This window comes from Rhinopithecus bieti, unplaced genomic scaffold (assembly GCF_001698545.2).
Source record: "Rhinopithecus bieti isolate Rb0 unplaced genomic scaffold, ASM169854v2 scaffold_3878, whole genome shotgun sequence".
NCBI lineage: Eukaryota > Metazoa > Chordata > Mammalia > Primates > Cercopithecidae > Rhinopithecus > Rhinopithecus bieti.
In genome coordinates, this window is record NW_016805059.1 from 4,030,765 (window position 1) to 4,046,266 (window position 15,502).

At 37.7% G+C, this 15,502-nt stretch overlaps 1 protein-coding gene across 1 annotated transcript in view; it reads left to right on the forward strand.

The window, feature by feature from the left end:
• The window catches only part of DCHS2 (dachsous cadherin-related 2), a 169,550-nt gene extending 156,906 nt beyond the window's left edge, over positions 1 to 12,644 (forward strand). The window contains 5 exon segments of the mRNA XM_017871086.1: positions 4,336 to 4,466; positions 6,438 to 6,724; positions 7,739 to 7,871; positions 9,867 to 11,201; positions 11,204 to 12,644. Coding sequence (XP_017726575.1) covers positions 4,336 to 4,466; positions 6,438 to 6,724; positions 7,739 to 7,871; positions 9,867 to 11,201; positions 11,204 to 12,489 — 3,172 coding nt within the window. The 3' untranslated portion in view covers positions 12,490 to 12,644.
• Positions 12,645 to 15,502: the final 2,858 nt, after the last annotated feature.

Genomic DNA, 15,502 nt, shown 5'->3' on the forward strand with positions numbered 1-15,502 from the left:
CAAATTTTCCTGAGGCTTTGTTCACTTCTTTTTACTCTTTTTTCTCTGAACTTCTCTTCTCGCTTCATTTCATTCATTTGATCTTCAATCACTGATACCCTTTCTTCCAGTTGATCGAGTTGGTTACTGAAACTTGTGCATTTGTCACGTAGCTCTCATTTCATGGTTTTCATTTCTATCAGGTCGTGTAAGGACTTCTCTACATTGATTATTCTAGTTAGCCATTTTTCAAATCTTTTTTCAAGGTTTTTAGTTTCTTTGCACTGGGTTCGTATTTCCTCCTTTATCTCGGAGAAGTTTCATTGTCAGAAGTCTTCTTCTCTCAACTGGTCAAAGTCATTCTCCATCCAGCTTTGTTCCATTGCTGGCGAGGAGCTGCATTCCTTTGGAGGGGGAGAGGTGCTCTGGTTTTTAGAATTTCCAGTTTTTCTGTACTGCTTTTTCCCCATCTTTGTGGTTTTATCTACCTTTGGTCTTTGATGATGGTGATGTACAGTTGGAGTTTTGGTGTGGATGTCCTTTCTGTTTGTTATTTTTCCTTCTAACAGTCAGGACCCTCAGCTGTAGGTCTATTGGAGTTTGCTCAAGGTCCACTCCAGACCCTGTTTGCCTGGGTATCAGCAGTGGAGGCTGCAGAAGAGTGAATATTGCTGAACAGCAAATGTTGCTGTCTGATCATTCCTCTGGAAGCTTTGTCTCAGAGGTATACCCAGCCATGTGAGGTGTGAGGTGTCAGTCTGCCCCAGTGGGGGATGTCTCCCAGTTAGGCTACTTGGGGGACAGGGACCCACTTGAGCAGACAATCTGTCCGTTCTCAGATCTCAAACTCCGTCCTGGGAAAATCACTACTCTCTTCAAAGCTGTCAGACAGGGACATTTACATCTGCAGAGGTTTCTGCTGCCTTTTGTTTGGCTATGCCCTGTCCCAAGAGGTGGAGTCTACAGAGGTAGGCAGGCCTCCTTGAGCTGTGGTGGGCTCCACCCAGTTCGAGCTTCCCAGCTGCTTTACCTACTTAAGCCTCAGCAATGGCAGGCACCCTCCCCCAGCCTCGCTCCCACCTTGCAGTTAGATCTCAGACTGCTGTGCTAGCAATGAGGGAGGCTCCGTGGGCCTGGGACCCTCTGAGCCAAGTGCGGGATATAATCTCCTGGTGTGCCATTTGCTAAGATCCTTAGTAAAGCACAGTATTAGGGTGGGAGTGACCCGATTTTCCAGGTGCTGTGTGTCACGGTTTCCCTTGGCCTGGAAAGGGAATTGCCTTCCCCCTTGCACTTCCCGGGTGAGGCGATGCCTTGCCCTGCTTTGGCTCTCACTCATTGGGTTGCACCCACTGTCCTGCCCCCACTGTCCAACATGCCCCAGTGAGATGAACCCAGTACCTCACTTGGAAATGCAGAAATCACCCGTCTTCTGCATCGCTCACTCTGGGAGCTGGAGGCTGGAGCTGTTTCTATTTGGCCATCTTGGTGCGGATCCCATAACTTATTATAAAAGATTTTTGATATCGTTTTAGAAGAATCTTGAGAGGAAGAGAAGATAAAACCTGTGTAGTCAGCTTGCAATCTTTAACCAGAAATCATAGTTTTTCTTTTCATATTTATTTCTGTTGGTGGCTGATATTTTAATTTTTTTCAGAATTTCAGAAGGAATAGAAAATTCTTGCTAGACATTTAAGACACAATTGAGAGTTTTGAAAACCCCTCTACCAACAAGTTTAGTACTTGTTAAGACAATCAAAAAGATCCTTCCTGGTCAAAGGCCTTATTTAAAGTTTAACATGGTAAAAGAAGCTTCCCATGGTTGATAGAATATGAAAAAAATGCAATAGTAATCAGGGCAACAGTTGTGGAACATGGAGTGAGTTGAACTGGCTACAACCAACAGTTTCACAACTGCGAAAGAACCATCATAGATGACTTGAAGTCTTGCATAGGTTATGTATAGAATATCTGCACATCTACCTTCATATTTTTTATTTTTTCTGCAAGTCATTGAGAAACCTTTTCCTTTCCCATTTATTTTCATGCTAAGCAACATACTTCTCTTGTCAAAGAATCTCACTTCTTTGTAATCTGACAAGACATTATGTAGGATGCCTGCAGTTGAAACATTGTGAAAATAATAGTAATTATGGCTACAGTAGAAGAGTTGATAGAAACTTAACTTTGATGTCTTGGCTGAGACTTTAGATGACATTGGGAGGTGCAAGCAGCAGGGGAGAAAGCAGTATGAGTTGATTATTTTTGTTAAAATATTTCCATATGTATCTGACTGACATTCATACTAACACAATAAACTTTCCGCATATAATTATTCCAGAAGTTAGGCTCCAGAAGTGTGATATTCAGGTGGTTATTCTACTAATATTCCAACTCTGATAATGCAGAAGGCAGTCTGTGTTCTTCATGAATAGTAGATTTAAGCACTGATCATTTAATATTAAGTGGAATTCAAACCAAGACAGAGTTGATGTTTATTTTATGTCATTTTAAAATTTAGGGTTGGAAAGAGAAAGAACATTTATCAAGTGAGCTAACAATGAAAACAAAGTGAAAGTGTATCAACTTTCAAGACTTAGTTTCTTAAAAGGTAGCCCCTACAACTGGCTAAGACTAAATCCACTTCTGAAATAAAGAGCATCTTCTCATTAATAACTCATTTTATTATTCAGCCGCCCTCCTAGCCTTCATCGTGTTTAGGGGGGAGTGAAAAATAAGCCAATAATTATACATTAGAATGCGATATATACACAATAAGAGAGGTATGTTCAACAAGTATCATGAAGCACAGGTTTCCAGTTGAACAACACATGAGCCTGAATCCCAGCTCTGTCGTATAATATGTGTATAACCCTGGGGAAATCTTGAGAAACCAACATTCAATACTTACTAAAGAAAAGCAAATAAGGCAGCTCCCTGCCCTTAATAAACTTACAGAAGAGGCAGACAAATATGTTATGAAGAAAAAAGAGTGATGATTGCTATGGCAGAAGAATGTACAGGGTGCTATGGGAATACATACAGGTGCATTTAAATCTAATGAAAGGTCCATGAAAACTTCGCAGAGATGTGAGCTTTGAAAACCCAGAAAGTGTAAGGGCTAGGATTCCATGTGAAAGCAAGGACAAGAAAGTTTATGTGAACATGTTCAGGGGTTGGATAACCACTTAGAGACATGGAGAGCCAAAGAAGGGTTTTAAATAGGGAGGTCAGGTTTTCAAATTAGGATTTTAGAGCAATTGAGTGCAATATAGAGGGTGGATGGAACAAGAGGAGACTCACAGTAGGGAGGTTCGTAATTTATCAGGTATTCCTGGTGAGAAAGGATGCAATACATATAGAGCATTCCAGGTAAAAATGGTGAGGGGCTGAGGCTACAGGGGACTGGCTTGTCCAGGTTTGCCTGGGACTTTAGTGGATGTAGCACTGAAAGTCCCATGTCCAGTTTGCCTGGAGTATCTTGTTTTAAAAACACTGCAAGTCTCATGTCCCAGGAAATTCTGCACTCCAAGACAAAGCAAAATGTGATTACCATGCATGAGCACTCTGAAGGTAGGAGTGAAATGGCTGGGAACACTAATTCAAGTGACATCCAGGAGGGAATACCGATAAGAGACATAATTAGTTGGACGTTGGAAGGGTGGTGAGAGAAAGGGAGAAGTTGAAGACAGTAATAAGTTTTGTAGTTTGTTTGATGGAGAAGCTCGATGTAGCATCATCCAAGAGAGATTAAATCAGTCTATGTAAATTCTTTCAGATCATGGACTTTTACCTCTACTTCACAATCCTAGCCAATCATGCATCTTCTGTAAGTGTGTTCATCATAGTGGTGTCCTGTCTTAATTCTAGCATTTCGATTGATTTGCTATTTGGATCCAAAAGTATCAGTACAAAGCATCTTTTAGTGGCTACATCTTTCGTTGGTTCGGTAAGATGGAAATATGTAGTAATATCCAGACCATGACATGGCAGAGTGGAGACAGTCTACTTATCCAAAGTGCAGGTATTGGTGTTTCTATTTTTTTAGATTATTCATTGCAGGACAGGATTGAATTTTACAGTCTGGCTCTCCGAAATGGTCCATTTTGACTTTAATGCCTCATGATCTCTGGCAGCTTGCTGGATTTGGTTCTCTGAACATGCCAAAAACAAATAAATTTCAGGGTACCATTCTTATGAAATACATTTTAAATGACGCCATTTAGAAAATACAAGAGAGAAATAAAAGTAGCTAGTCAGCTCATTTTAAAATGTTCAGCTAGATATTTGATATTTATGTTGTTTTTCTAATTCCTGGATGATGAATCACATTCTTTGATTCTTTTTCTAAACCAGCTTGATTGTCCAAGCCACAGATAAAGGGATGCCCAGGCTTTCTAATACGACTATAATCAAGGTACAGGTGACTGATATAAATGACAATGCCCCAGCTTTTCTCCCCTCCGAGGCAGTGGAAATTGCAGAAGGTAAGTGTGACAATTTGGCATAGTGGTTTTGATTAACTTGTATAATATTTTTTACTATTTTCTTTAGCCAGACACTGTATTAACATGAGTGCTAATCCTCAACAACCACGCAAACTAGATCATTTTTATCTTCATTTTGCAAAATAGAAAATGGATGATCATAAGTTAAATATTAAATGTCAAAGGAGTAAAATTTTAAAGCTAACATTTGTACTCAGATCATCTGTAGGCCAAGTCCCCATGCTCCAACCATCATCCCTTATAGTATCTGTTTATAATGCAGACATTTCTTACAAATTATATCCACTCTATGAAGAAGCATATTTTGTTGACTGTGATAACCACTGTGAACCTCCTCTAAGAAGAATCAACATTCATAGCTCTGTCAGTCTTTTCAGGATACTAATACCAACTAATTAGTGAAGTGAATTAGATTTTATTGCAAAAGTCATTTTTCCCAGAATAACCTTATCTTCAACATTTGTACCACACTAATGGTAGAGGTTGAAACTAGAAATTTTTAAGTGAGATGCTGGTTAATCTTCATTATTTGGGTCTGTGGGTTATACAATGATCCCATAGTCTGTGGACCCAAAGTTGTCCATGGTCAATGGCTGCGCTGGTGAAACACAACCTAAGTCTTTATAGTTGAAGTTGAAAATAATGGTGGCCCCTTGCTTGCCTCTCTACTTCACTCATAATACTAAATTAATTCCTAAAATGTTTCTAATATTTTATTATGCTCACTTTCTAGACAGATTACAACCATCACCTCTCACAGAGGGAAATATTCCAGAAATGTCTATGCCTTGCTTGCCTCTCTACTTCACTCATAATACTAAATTAATTCCTAAAATGTTTCTAATATTTTATTATGCTCACTTTCTAGACAGATTACAGCCATCACCTCTCACAGAGGGAAATATTCCAGAAATGTCTATGCATAGAGATATCTACAAATATTATCAATAGCCTATAAATCAAATAAATTCTCCAGTTTTGCCTCTTGCATATTTGATCTATTTTCATTTGATTTCATTGAAGGTTCTGTTTTTCAGCACATGCAATTAGTGTTAAAATATAGCAATGGGCCTAATATAAATATATCACAAGAAGAAACTACATAAATCAAAACATACTGAATAGCGTATGGTGTGGTTGGTGCACATCGAGAGTGTTCAAGCTTGAAAATGGAAAATTATGGGTTTCATATACAATGGAACTATTCTGAGCATCTTGGCCTATTCTTTCTAGCTGTACCATATCTGTAAGCTTAAAAACAAAGTCCTTTTCACGGGCTGTTTAGGCTAGAGAACATATGTGGTGAGTGAGGCACTGAACATGTCATCTCTTGTAATTTTTTGGTGAATAATATTTGAGATTTGCTTTCCTCACTAGTACTATGTAGACTTTGTTTTTCTATAGTCTTAATAATTTTGAGAGTCAGATTTAAGAAAAGCCGTGTGTGCACCACTCCAAAATAAATAATTGTACAAAAACAAATATAAATAAATATATAATTTGAACATTAGTGCCCAAATATTTAAATCTGGCCTACTTTTGAAAATGCCATGTTTTGTATTAATGTCCTGAGTAATACCCTTCATCCCCTTCATATTCCCCATAAAGATATGATTTTGATACAGAAACTGTATATTATAAATAAGTGGCTTAGGATGTTTCCTGGTACTGGAATTGTGTTGTAAGCATATAATGAAAATAATGTAATATAAAAACGAATATACCCTACCTCCTCAATTCCCTACTCAGTGGTAAATTTTCACTTTTATTGGTCTCATAAATTCTTCAGAGTTTTTGTTCAGTGCATAATGAGCTTTGTATGAGAAATCAGGCCAAGAAAGAGCAAATCATGTTGGACTTAGAATTAAAATACTTGGATGGAGCTATTAAAGAAATGTATTTCAAAGGATGAATTTTAATGGAGACTGACACTGGTCATGACTATTTCAGATTCTTTGCCTGGTGTAATTGTGACTCATGTGTCAGTTCACGATGTGGATTTGAATTCAGCTTTCATATTCAGTTTTGCCAAAGAGAGTAATTCTGGAACCAAGTTTGCTATTGATCAGAACACTGGAGTGGTGGTGTTGGTGAAAACATTGGATTTTGAAGAAGTGACTGAATATAAGCTGCTCATCCAAATTTCTGATTCGGTGCACCGCACAGAGGGAGCACTCGTAGTCCGTGTGCTGGATGTCAATGATAATCCACCAGTGTTTTCTCGAGATTTCTATCAGGTAAAGGGCTTAAAGAGATGAAACCACAGCCAAAACTAGAAAGAATAGAGAATGATGTAAGTCTTCCATCGCCGATAGCATTTACTGTTTTTAGTCATCAGATAGACAGCATTTACTGTTTTTAGTCCCTAAGCTAATGCTGCGGGTTTTGCACCTAATATCATGGAGTCTATAAGTACATATGGAAATGAATGTCTCATTCGGTTTGGTTTACTACATATGTATTTTTTTTTCTTTTTTTAGTTTTTAGAGGTTGTAGTCCAGTTTGTCATGACAATTTGAACCTGCCTAATACTTGCAAAACCACTGATAAGATTGTTTGCATTATCTGCAGTTAATTTGGGAAAATTCTTTCTTTCATAGGCATATTTTTGGAATGCATTGATTAAAATTTTACAGAAAAAAAATTACGAAGAAAACTATAAAGTGGAAATTTTAGCTTGTAGAGCATAGTATATGTTCTATATGTAGAAGTAAGGGCCAGGATAGCATTCAACTCAATACTCGCAAATGGACTCCAGAACTTTTGAAGGTAACAGATGCAGGATTTAAGTGTAAACACAAGGGGAGGGTAACCTAAGTAATGATCCCCTGTGAAGGCTTGCTTGAATTATGCCATGCATGTAATGTAATAATATATTAGTGAATGTATTAACTATCTTCTGCCGCATAGAAATAGTTTAGAAGAATTTTTTTTCGTAGTTAAAAAAACTGAATAAAATTATTTTTAAAACTTATTTTTTTTCTGGCCAGGTGTGGTGGCTCACGCCTGTAATCCCAGCACTTTGGGAGGCTGAGGCGGGCAGATCACCTGAGATCAGGAGTTCAAGACCAGCCTGGCCTACATGGTGAAACCCCATCTCTACTAAAAATACAAAAATTAGCCTGGTGTGGTGACAGGCACGTGTAGTGCCAGCTACTCAGGAGGCTGAAGCAGGAGAATCACTTGAACTGGGGAGGCAGAGGCCTTCAGCCTTTAAGCACAATGTCCCTATTTTTTTCTTTTTCCCTCAGGTCACAGTTCCTGAATCAATACCTGTGGGCTATTCAGTGCTGATTGTGTCAGCCACAGACTTAGAAAGCAATGAGAACATTTCTTACAGAATTATATCCTCTTCTAAGGAATTCTCCATTGATCCTAAGAATGGTGAGTTATTTATAGTTGCATTCGTGCTCATACGTTTGGGTTTCAAAGTAGAAACCTGAAATAACCCTTTCTAAATGCCTCTAAAAAAGTTCCCCAGCCCCCATGGAATTATAAGCACGACTGTTTTATTACTCTTCACATCAAGTGCTGTGGTAGCCAATGCCAGTGTTATTTCTCTTCTCCAACATCTCAGTGGCTGGAAAGTAAACGTCACTCTTTAAATGCTGGTAAATGCTCACAAATTCAGAGACCCCAATATAATAAACACCCAGTTTCATCTGCCAACCAAGCACAGTTCAGGCAATTATCCCAGGATTCAGCAAGAATCAAAATGATGTTGAAGGGATTAAGTTAGTGCTAAAGACTTCATATTACTAGAGTTTGGATGCTTTTTTCCCAAGCCAAGTTAAAAAAAATCAGTAACAGCATTATATATTCAATAAACACAAGAATAATTTAAAAAGGAAAATTATTTAAGCATCTCTACCAACTAGAAACCACTGTGGTGTTTTGGTTTATTTGACGCTTCCCAAGGCTTTTTGTCTTTTCATCAGAGACCAAGACATTTGTGGTTGTGAAATGCCTTCAGGCAAGTGATTCCACATTCAATTAAACAGTATATACAGAAAGTTGAACAGTGAGTGGACATTAAAAGCTAAATTTTATAAAGATGAATAATTAGCAAAACAATGTCCCTAGCAGAGCACACTAGAAAATAACAGGGCCTGGGAGGCATCACACTCTGTGTTCCCCATCTCCATCCACTATTGCATCATTTCACAAGTGAGAGTTCATTTAAAAATTAACCTTGGGATTACCTGAAAGGGGAATTTAGTCCCAAAATACCAGCACGAAGCCCACCAGGTGTCATAAATGGAGAAGTACGTCATATATCATGTTGCCTATGGATGAACAATCACTGCATGAATACAAGCATATCAGGAATTTGGCTTTTCTATTCTTCAGTCTCTATCCCCACCCTACCACCCACCCTCTTTTCTCTCCATCTCTCTCTCTCTCTGTCTATCTGTCTCTGTCTCTTTCTCTAGTCTCAGATGATGGCAACTGCCACCCTGGCCACAGCAAATCAGTGTTCAAGGCAGTCCTTCTGAGCACTCAATCCTTAGCAACACTTTTACTTGACATGTGCTATTGACAAATTTTACACTGAGCTATTGATTCAAATATTTTTAAAACATTAAATGTTTAAAACATTAAATGCAATGTTTAAAACATTAAATGCAAAAAACTAAGCTATTGATTCAAATATTTTAAAACATTGAATGCTGGCCAATTTAGTTCATGGTAGGACTCTAATTGAAAATGTGGCATTTAAATGTCATCATTCTGTATTCTTTCTTAGTGACCATCCTTAAGACATCTTTATCTTAAAATGTTTTAACATACATATTTGTAAAATTATATATTTCTGTATTTAGTATAATAAACTTTATTAATTACATTTCAGCAATAAGGGAAAAACCGACTTGCATGATCTGTAGGAAAAGCTCATCTCTCTAATTAAGCAATAGTGTAATAGTAACTCAGCATTATCATTTTTACTGCTTTCATTTGGCTTGAGTATCAACAAGTATTTCCAGAATAAGTATCTTTATCCCAGAATATCTCTATACATGTGTTTGTGGGTAGTAAAATGGGGTACAAATTTTACAAACAAAAAAATATTTTTTTAAGAATAGTGGAACAACTTACTATACAAAAATAAAATTCAGAGAAATTTGTGGCAGAAGCAACCTCAAGCAGCACACGTATTTCACAGAGTGAATGTCATGAATATTATTTCTGTATCTTACGTGTTATAAACATATAAATAGAATAATTTTTGTTTCTATTTGGAGTCACCATTGGTTGTGACTTAACAAATCTAACAAAGAATTAAACACGTATTAGTAGATGTTGAATAATCAACTGCTGATTAAATGGATCATCAAAACTGCATCCCACAGTGTTGAAATGCTATGTCTTATTTTTCAGGCACAATATTTACTATCAGTCCCATATTACTTCTGGATAAAATATCAACAACTCAATTTCTTGTTGAAGCCAGTGATGGTGGAAATCCTGACCTAAGAGCTCTTACGTTAGTGGAGATAGGAATACAAGATATGAACAATTATGCCCCTGAATTCACAGTCAAATCCTATAATCTTAGCCTAAGTGAGGATGCTCTGATTGGAAGCACGCTTGTTACATTTTCAAACATCGACCATGACTGGACCCATGAAAACACATATGTTGAATATTCCATCATCAGTGGTAATTTACAGAACAATTTTCATGTGGAAACTAATTTCATTCATTCAGAATATCCTTACAAGCAAGTTGGTTATCTTGTGTTGCTTCACAGTCTGGACAGAGAAGCAAGTGCAAACCATGAACTTGTCATTCTGGCATCTGACAGTGGCTGCCCTCCATTGAGTTCCACAGCTGTCATATCAATACAAGTACTTGATGTCAATGACAATCCTCCAAATTTCAGCAACCTGAGCTATCACACCCATGTCAAGGAAAGCACCCCTCTAGGGAGTCACATCACTGTGGTCTCAGCAAATGACCGTGACACAGGGTCACATGCAGAAATCATCTACTACATCATCTCTGGAAATGAGAAGGGACATTTTTACTTAGAAGAAAACACTGGAGTTCTTTATTTGGTTAAACCTCTGGATTATGAAGAAATGGCAAAATTCACCTTAACTGTCCAAGCTTCAGATGCAGAAAAGAAACACTTTTCTTTTGCAGTTGTGTTTGTCAATGTCCTGGACGATAACGACCATGCACCTCAGTTTATGTTCTCAAGCTTCAGCTGTATTGTTCCAGAAAATCTGCCTATTTCCTCTACCATATGCTCTATAAATGCTCTCGATTTTGATGCAGGTCCGTATGGAGAATTGACCTATTCTATTATATCACCCTGTTTTCTCACTCACGGAATGTCTTATGATCATGATCTCTTCCTCATTGACCCTTTGACAGGGGATATTCATGCTAAGCAAATCCTTGACTATGAAAATGGTAATAAATACTGCCTCACAGTCCAAGCCAAAGACAAAGGTGATGCAACAGCCTCCTTGGTGGTCTGGGTGGATATTGAAGGGATAGATGAATTTGAGCCTATTTTCACTCAAGATCAGTACTTTTTCACCCTCCCAGAAAAGAATAAAGACAGACAGTTGATCGGCAGAGTGGAAGCCTCAGATGCAGATGCTGGTATTGATGGAGTCATTCGTTACTCCCTTGGAACCTCATCTCCTTTCTTTTCAGTAAATAAAACCAATGGAAATATTTATTTGATTAGAGCCCTTCCCCTAATAAAAGTCAGCTCAACAAAGAAGACACCATGGAAATAAAAATAATTGCTCATAGTCCTAAACCAGACTCCAAGTTTGCATCCTGCACTGTTTTTGTGAATGTGTCTTTCTCCTCTGAAGGAACACCCTTGGCAGTATTTGCCAGCAGCTTTTCAATCAGCCTGGTGGTCTCCTTTTTAGTGTTTCTGATGCTCATCTGCCTTCTACTTGTACTGATTTTAAGACATAAACAAAAAGACACAATAAACAATTATGAGGAGAAGAAAACCTCATCTTTAGATATGGACTTGAGAATGACCCGGGATGCCAGTGTGCTCAAAGCCTTCCAGAAAACTGATGACTGCAGTAACGAGGTGGTCCCTGTGGATGCCACACCGGAATGGTTGAGTTTAATAAGTATCATAGAGAAGGACATTGTCAATCGGTACAGACACTCAAACTCCAGTGGCCACTGTTCTGTGGAAGGAGAAACTGCAGAAGATAAGGAAATCCAGAGGATAAATGAGCATCCCTACAGAAAGGGCTCAGACTCAGCTCTGAGTGACCGCGAGTCCAGGGTGCCAGACTCGGGTATCCCGAGGGACTCAGACCAGCTCTCCTGCCTATCTGGGGAAACTGAGGTGATGGTGACTGCCGAAACAGCAGAAGCCAGCCAAACATTTGGGGAAGGAGATCAAGGGGAAGGCTGCAGCACCACCTGTGCTCAAAATAATGTGTTACCCCAGACAGTTCAGAAGAGAGAAGCAAAAGAGAGCATCCTGGCTGATGTTAGAAAAGAGTCTGTCTTTATTTCAGGTGATCAGGAAGTAAGGTGTGCAGCTCTTTCAACTCAGACAACCTCTGATCATGATGGAAGAGGCAACTATCACTGGAATTATCTTTTCAGTTGGGAACCCAAGTTCCAACCTCTTGCCTCAGTATTTAATGATATCGCAAAACTAAAGGAGGAACATTTGCATATGGCTGGCATTCCAAAAGAGAAGAAATCTTTTGTTTTTCCACCCCCTTTGATAACAGCAGTAGCCCAGCCTGGGATTAAAGCAGTCCCACCAAGAATACCAGCAGTAACCCTGGGGCAGGTGCCTCCGAAACACCCACGCTCTCCCATCCCCTACCATCTTGGTTCTCTGCCAGAAGCCATGACTCCCAGTTTTTCTCCATCTCTTTCCCTGTTGACCATGCAGCCTCCTGCCTTGTCTCCACTGTTGTCAGAAGGAGAATTATTAGGAACACACATCAATGGTACATGCCATGAACTTAAAACAGAAGATGAAGTTCAAATATAAAACAACTGGGATGCCAAGTACCTGCTCACCATTGGTCATGAATGAATAAACAAAACATTTTCAAGCCAGCAACTCGATAGTGGGCTCATTTTTGTCAAAAAGCAAGTGCTATAATTTAGTTAGAGTTTTTAAAACTTCCCCATTAAAGTTTCTCAAATTTCTTCCAGCCTTAATGAAAAGTTATTTCCTCTTTTAATCCTTATGTGTTGCTCTCAGGACTCACATTTGTATATATCAAGTAGTGTATATTCTGTCAGACCTGTTGTCTGTATGATTAGACTTCCAAAGGACACAGTGAGCTTAACTGACTGCCTGAATGTTTATATGGAAACAAAGTGTAGTGTACTCTGGTCACATTGCTGCTGGTCACACTGCTATATCGAAAACAAATTAGTAAAGGCTAAATAGGCAATGAGTTTAGGTCAAAACATATTACAACAGAGAGGGGAACTCTAGAGGGATAAACTTTCATTTTAAGATAAAGCAACAGTTGGTGGATCTGATATATTTAGAGGAGCATTTCTCCATTTTTTCCCATATACCACACCTGTGGAGTTTAGCCATAATTGAATTTCAGTGTGGAGTCTTTTGGAAAACTAATAAAAATTTCAGAATGAAATTTGTCATAACTCTGTGCCAATAGGGAGAAACAAATAAGATTTATAATGGTAGGTAATATAAATAATTATCGCTGATTAAATAAACCAGAAATGCATATTCCTGATAGAGGGCCAGGATTGATACTCGCAATATTTATGTGGTTTGCTACCACCTGAGACATAGTATCTTGGCCTTCTTTACAAACAGAATGACTTTTTTTTCAGGGTTTGTCTCATAAGTCGGTGTGGGTAAAGACATTAAACTTCAAAGGTTAACTTATAGCGATTTCTTCATTTTATTTTCTTCTAGGTACACTAACTTTTGTGTGAAATAATTTATCCACTCAATGTCAGTTTTTAAAGTTTGTGTAGATAAAAAAGTCATGTTATTAGCTAATGATAAATCTCATAGAGTAATCTAGCAATATATTTTTAAAATAAGATTTTTATGGAAATGTTTCTACTATAAAAGTTAAGAATAGAAGTCAGAAGTCTTTTTACCATTCACTCACACTTGTGTGCAGCTTTAATTGTCATCAGATGGAGCAGTTTGGCACATGGTTAAAATGACTCTGTACAATTACTGTTTTAGAAATATAGCAGTGCTAGATGGTGCTCATATACAATGCTCTAGCCTTCTTTCTGATGAGCCTGGGAATCCCTTGCAGATTCTCATCCCTTTCAGGAAGGTGGAGTGCATCCTGACGATGGTGGTTCAGAAGTCCTCTTCCCATGGTCGGCACCAGGGCCAGGTGTTAGGCTAACAGTTTAGGAATTCTAATGTGAAATCTAAAGGGTATCATGTGGCTTTCTTAGTAGTTAGGATGGGCTTCTACTACAGAAATAGTTCCTTTGTGTTCTTCTCCATAGGCCTCATCTGTGAAATTTTGTGACATAATTTCTCTTTACTAAAAAAATATTGCAGGGTGCAGTGTTTGATACCTGATTTTGTAGATAAATAATCCTACAGCTTCCTATGCTGATATTTTCTATTATCTATGCTGACTCAGATTGAGAACAAATGTATAAAGCTACATTACAAATTGTATGAAACATGAAGGTTTTTGAATAAGCCTGAAATCCTAGGAAAAATCCTTTAGGAGTGGAAAATTTAAATATTATGGGACTGATACATGTTTCTCCTTTTCTTCCTGGCATCTGGGGAAGAAGATTTCATGACTTATGTAAAAAACAAAAACAACAACAAAAAAAACTCACACACATTTAATCATTTATGTGTTCCAGTATTTATTATCTCTTTGACTCTTTTGAAAACATTGCTTTGAGCAAGAAAGAAACCCTATACTATTTTTTCTTAATTATATATGGAAGTTTTTTTCACAATAGAATTATTTCCGGAAACCAAGAACATTTTGTTGTTTTTAAATTAAACATGTTCTTCATTTACTTATGCTTAAAAAGAGTTATTCGTCTACCTATTCCCTAAGTTATTTATTACTGTGATTTATTTACCCATTATGGATGTGATTCTGTATGTTTTCTAGCCATTTTATAAAAACAGAAGACATGTAATAGAGCTTTTTACCAATATTTAATGGATTTTAATGGATGGATTTATTAATTTGTATCCAGTGCCACAATGCCACCAAACAAGTACTACAAGTGGGATTGGGGGTAAAAATGTGAACACGCTGGTTAAGTGTTTGCAATAAATCGTACATCAGCCCTTTCAACTAGAGGGCTTTTTTTCCTAAGTAAACAATATAATTTGTACATTTTTCCTTCAAGTTTAATATTAACTTGCCTCATATGTTCTGGGTTGCTTTGCTGATCTGTGCACTGGCTTTAGCGCTCTGGAGGGGTACAGAACTTGTTAGTGGAAAATCATATTAAGTCCCAAATTCATAAGCTATAAAATAAAAGACAGTTGTCTCTTGTGGAATTTTGGCTGCCTGAAATTCTGGACTTTCTTCTTGGCAGCCTTAAAAATACTGGCGTAAATCAGTACCAAATGGATATCAAAATTCCATGTCCTAGTAGTAATCATTGAATTGGCTTCCAAAACAGATTCCTGGGCAAAGAAAAAGAAAAATGCTGTATCCTTAGGGACTTGATCATTTAACTCTTTTAAAAATTATTCAAATGCACTCTACATTACTGGCTGCCTCCATGTATTCATATTCAAACTATAATAGATGTCCAGTTGAGACAGGATTTGTTTTTCTCAGTACCCTCACCTTTAGCCCTCCTTGCTGTGTTTTCTAGAAGTTATAGCAATGACAATTAATTGTAAATTTTAAGGTTATTTTCATGCAAACATACACTTTGTTACATTTGTTCTTCTATTCTATACATGCCTTAACTTTAAATAGCAAGACATAACTAAGGATCTAAGATAATCCACTTCAAAGCAATAAAATATATGGCGGTAATATGGTCAGTGTATTCTCACA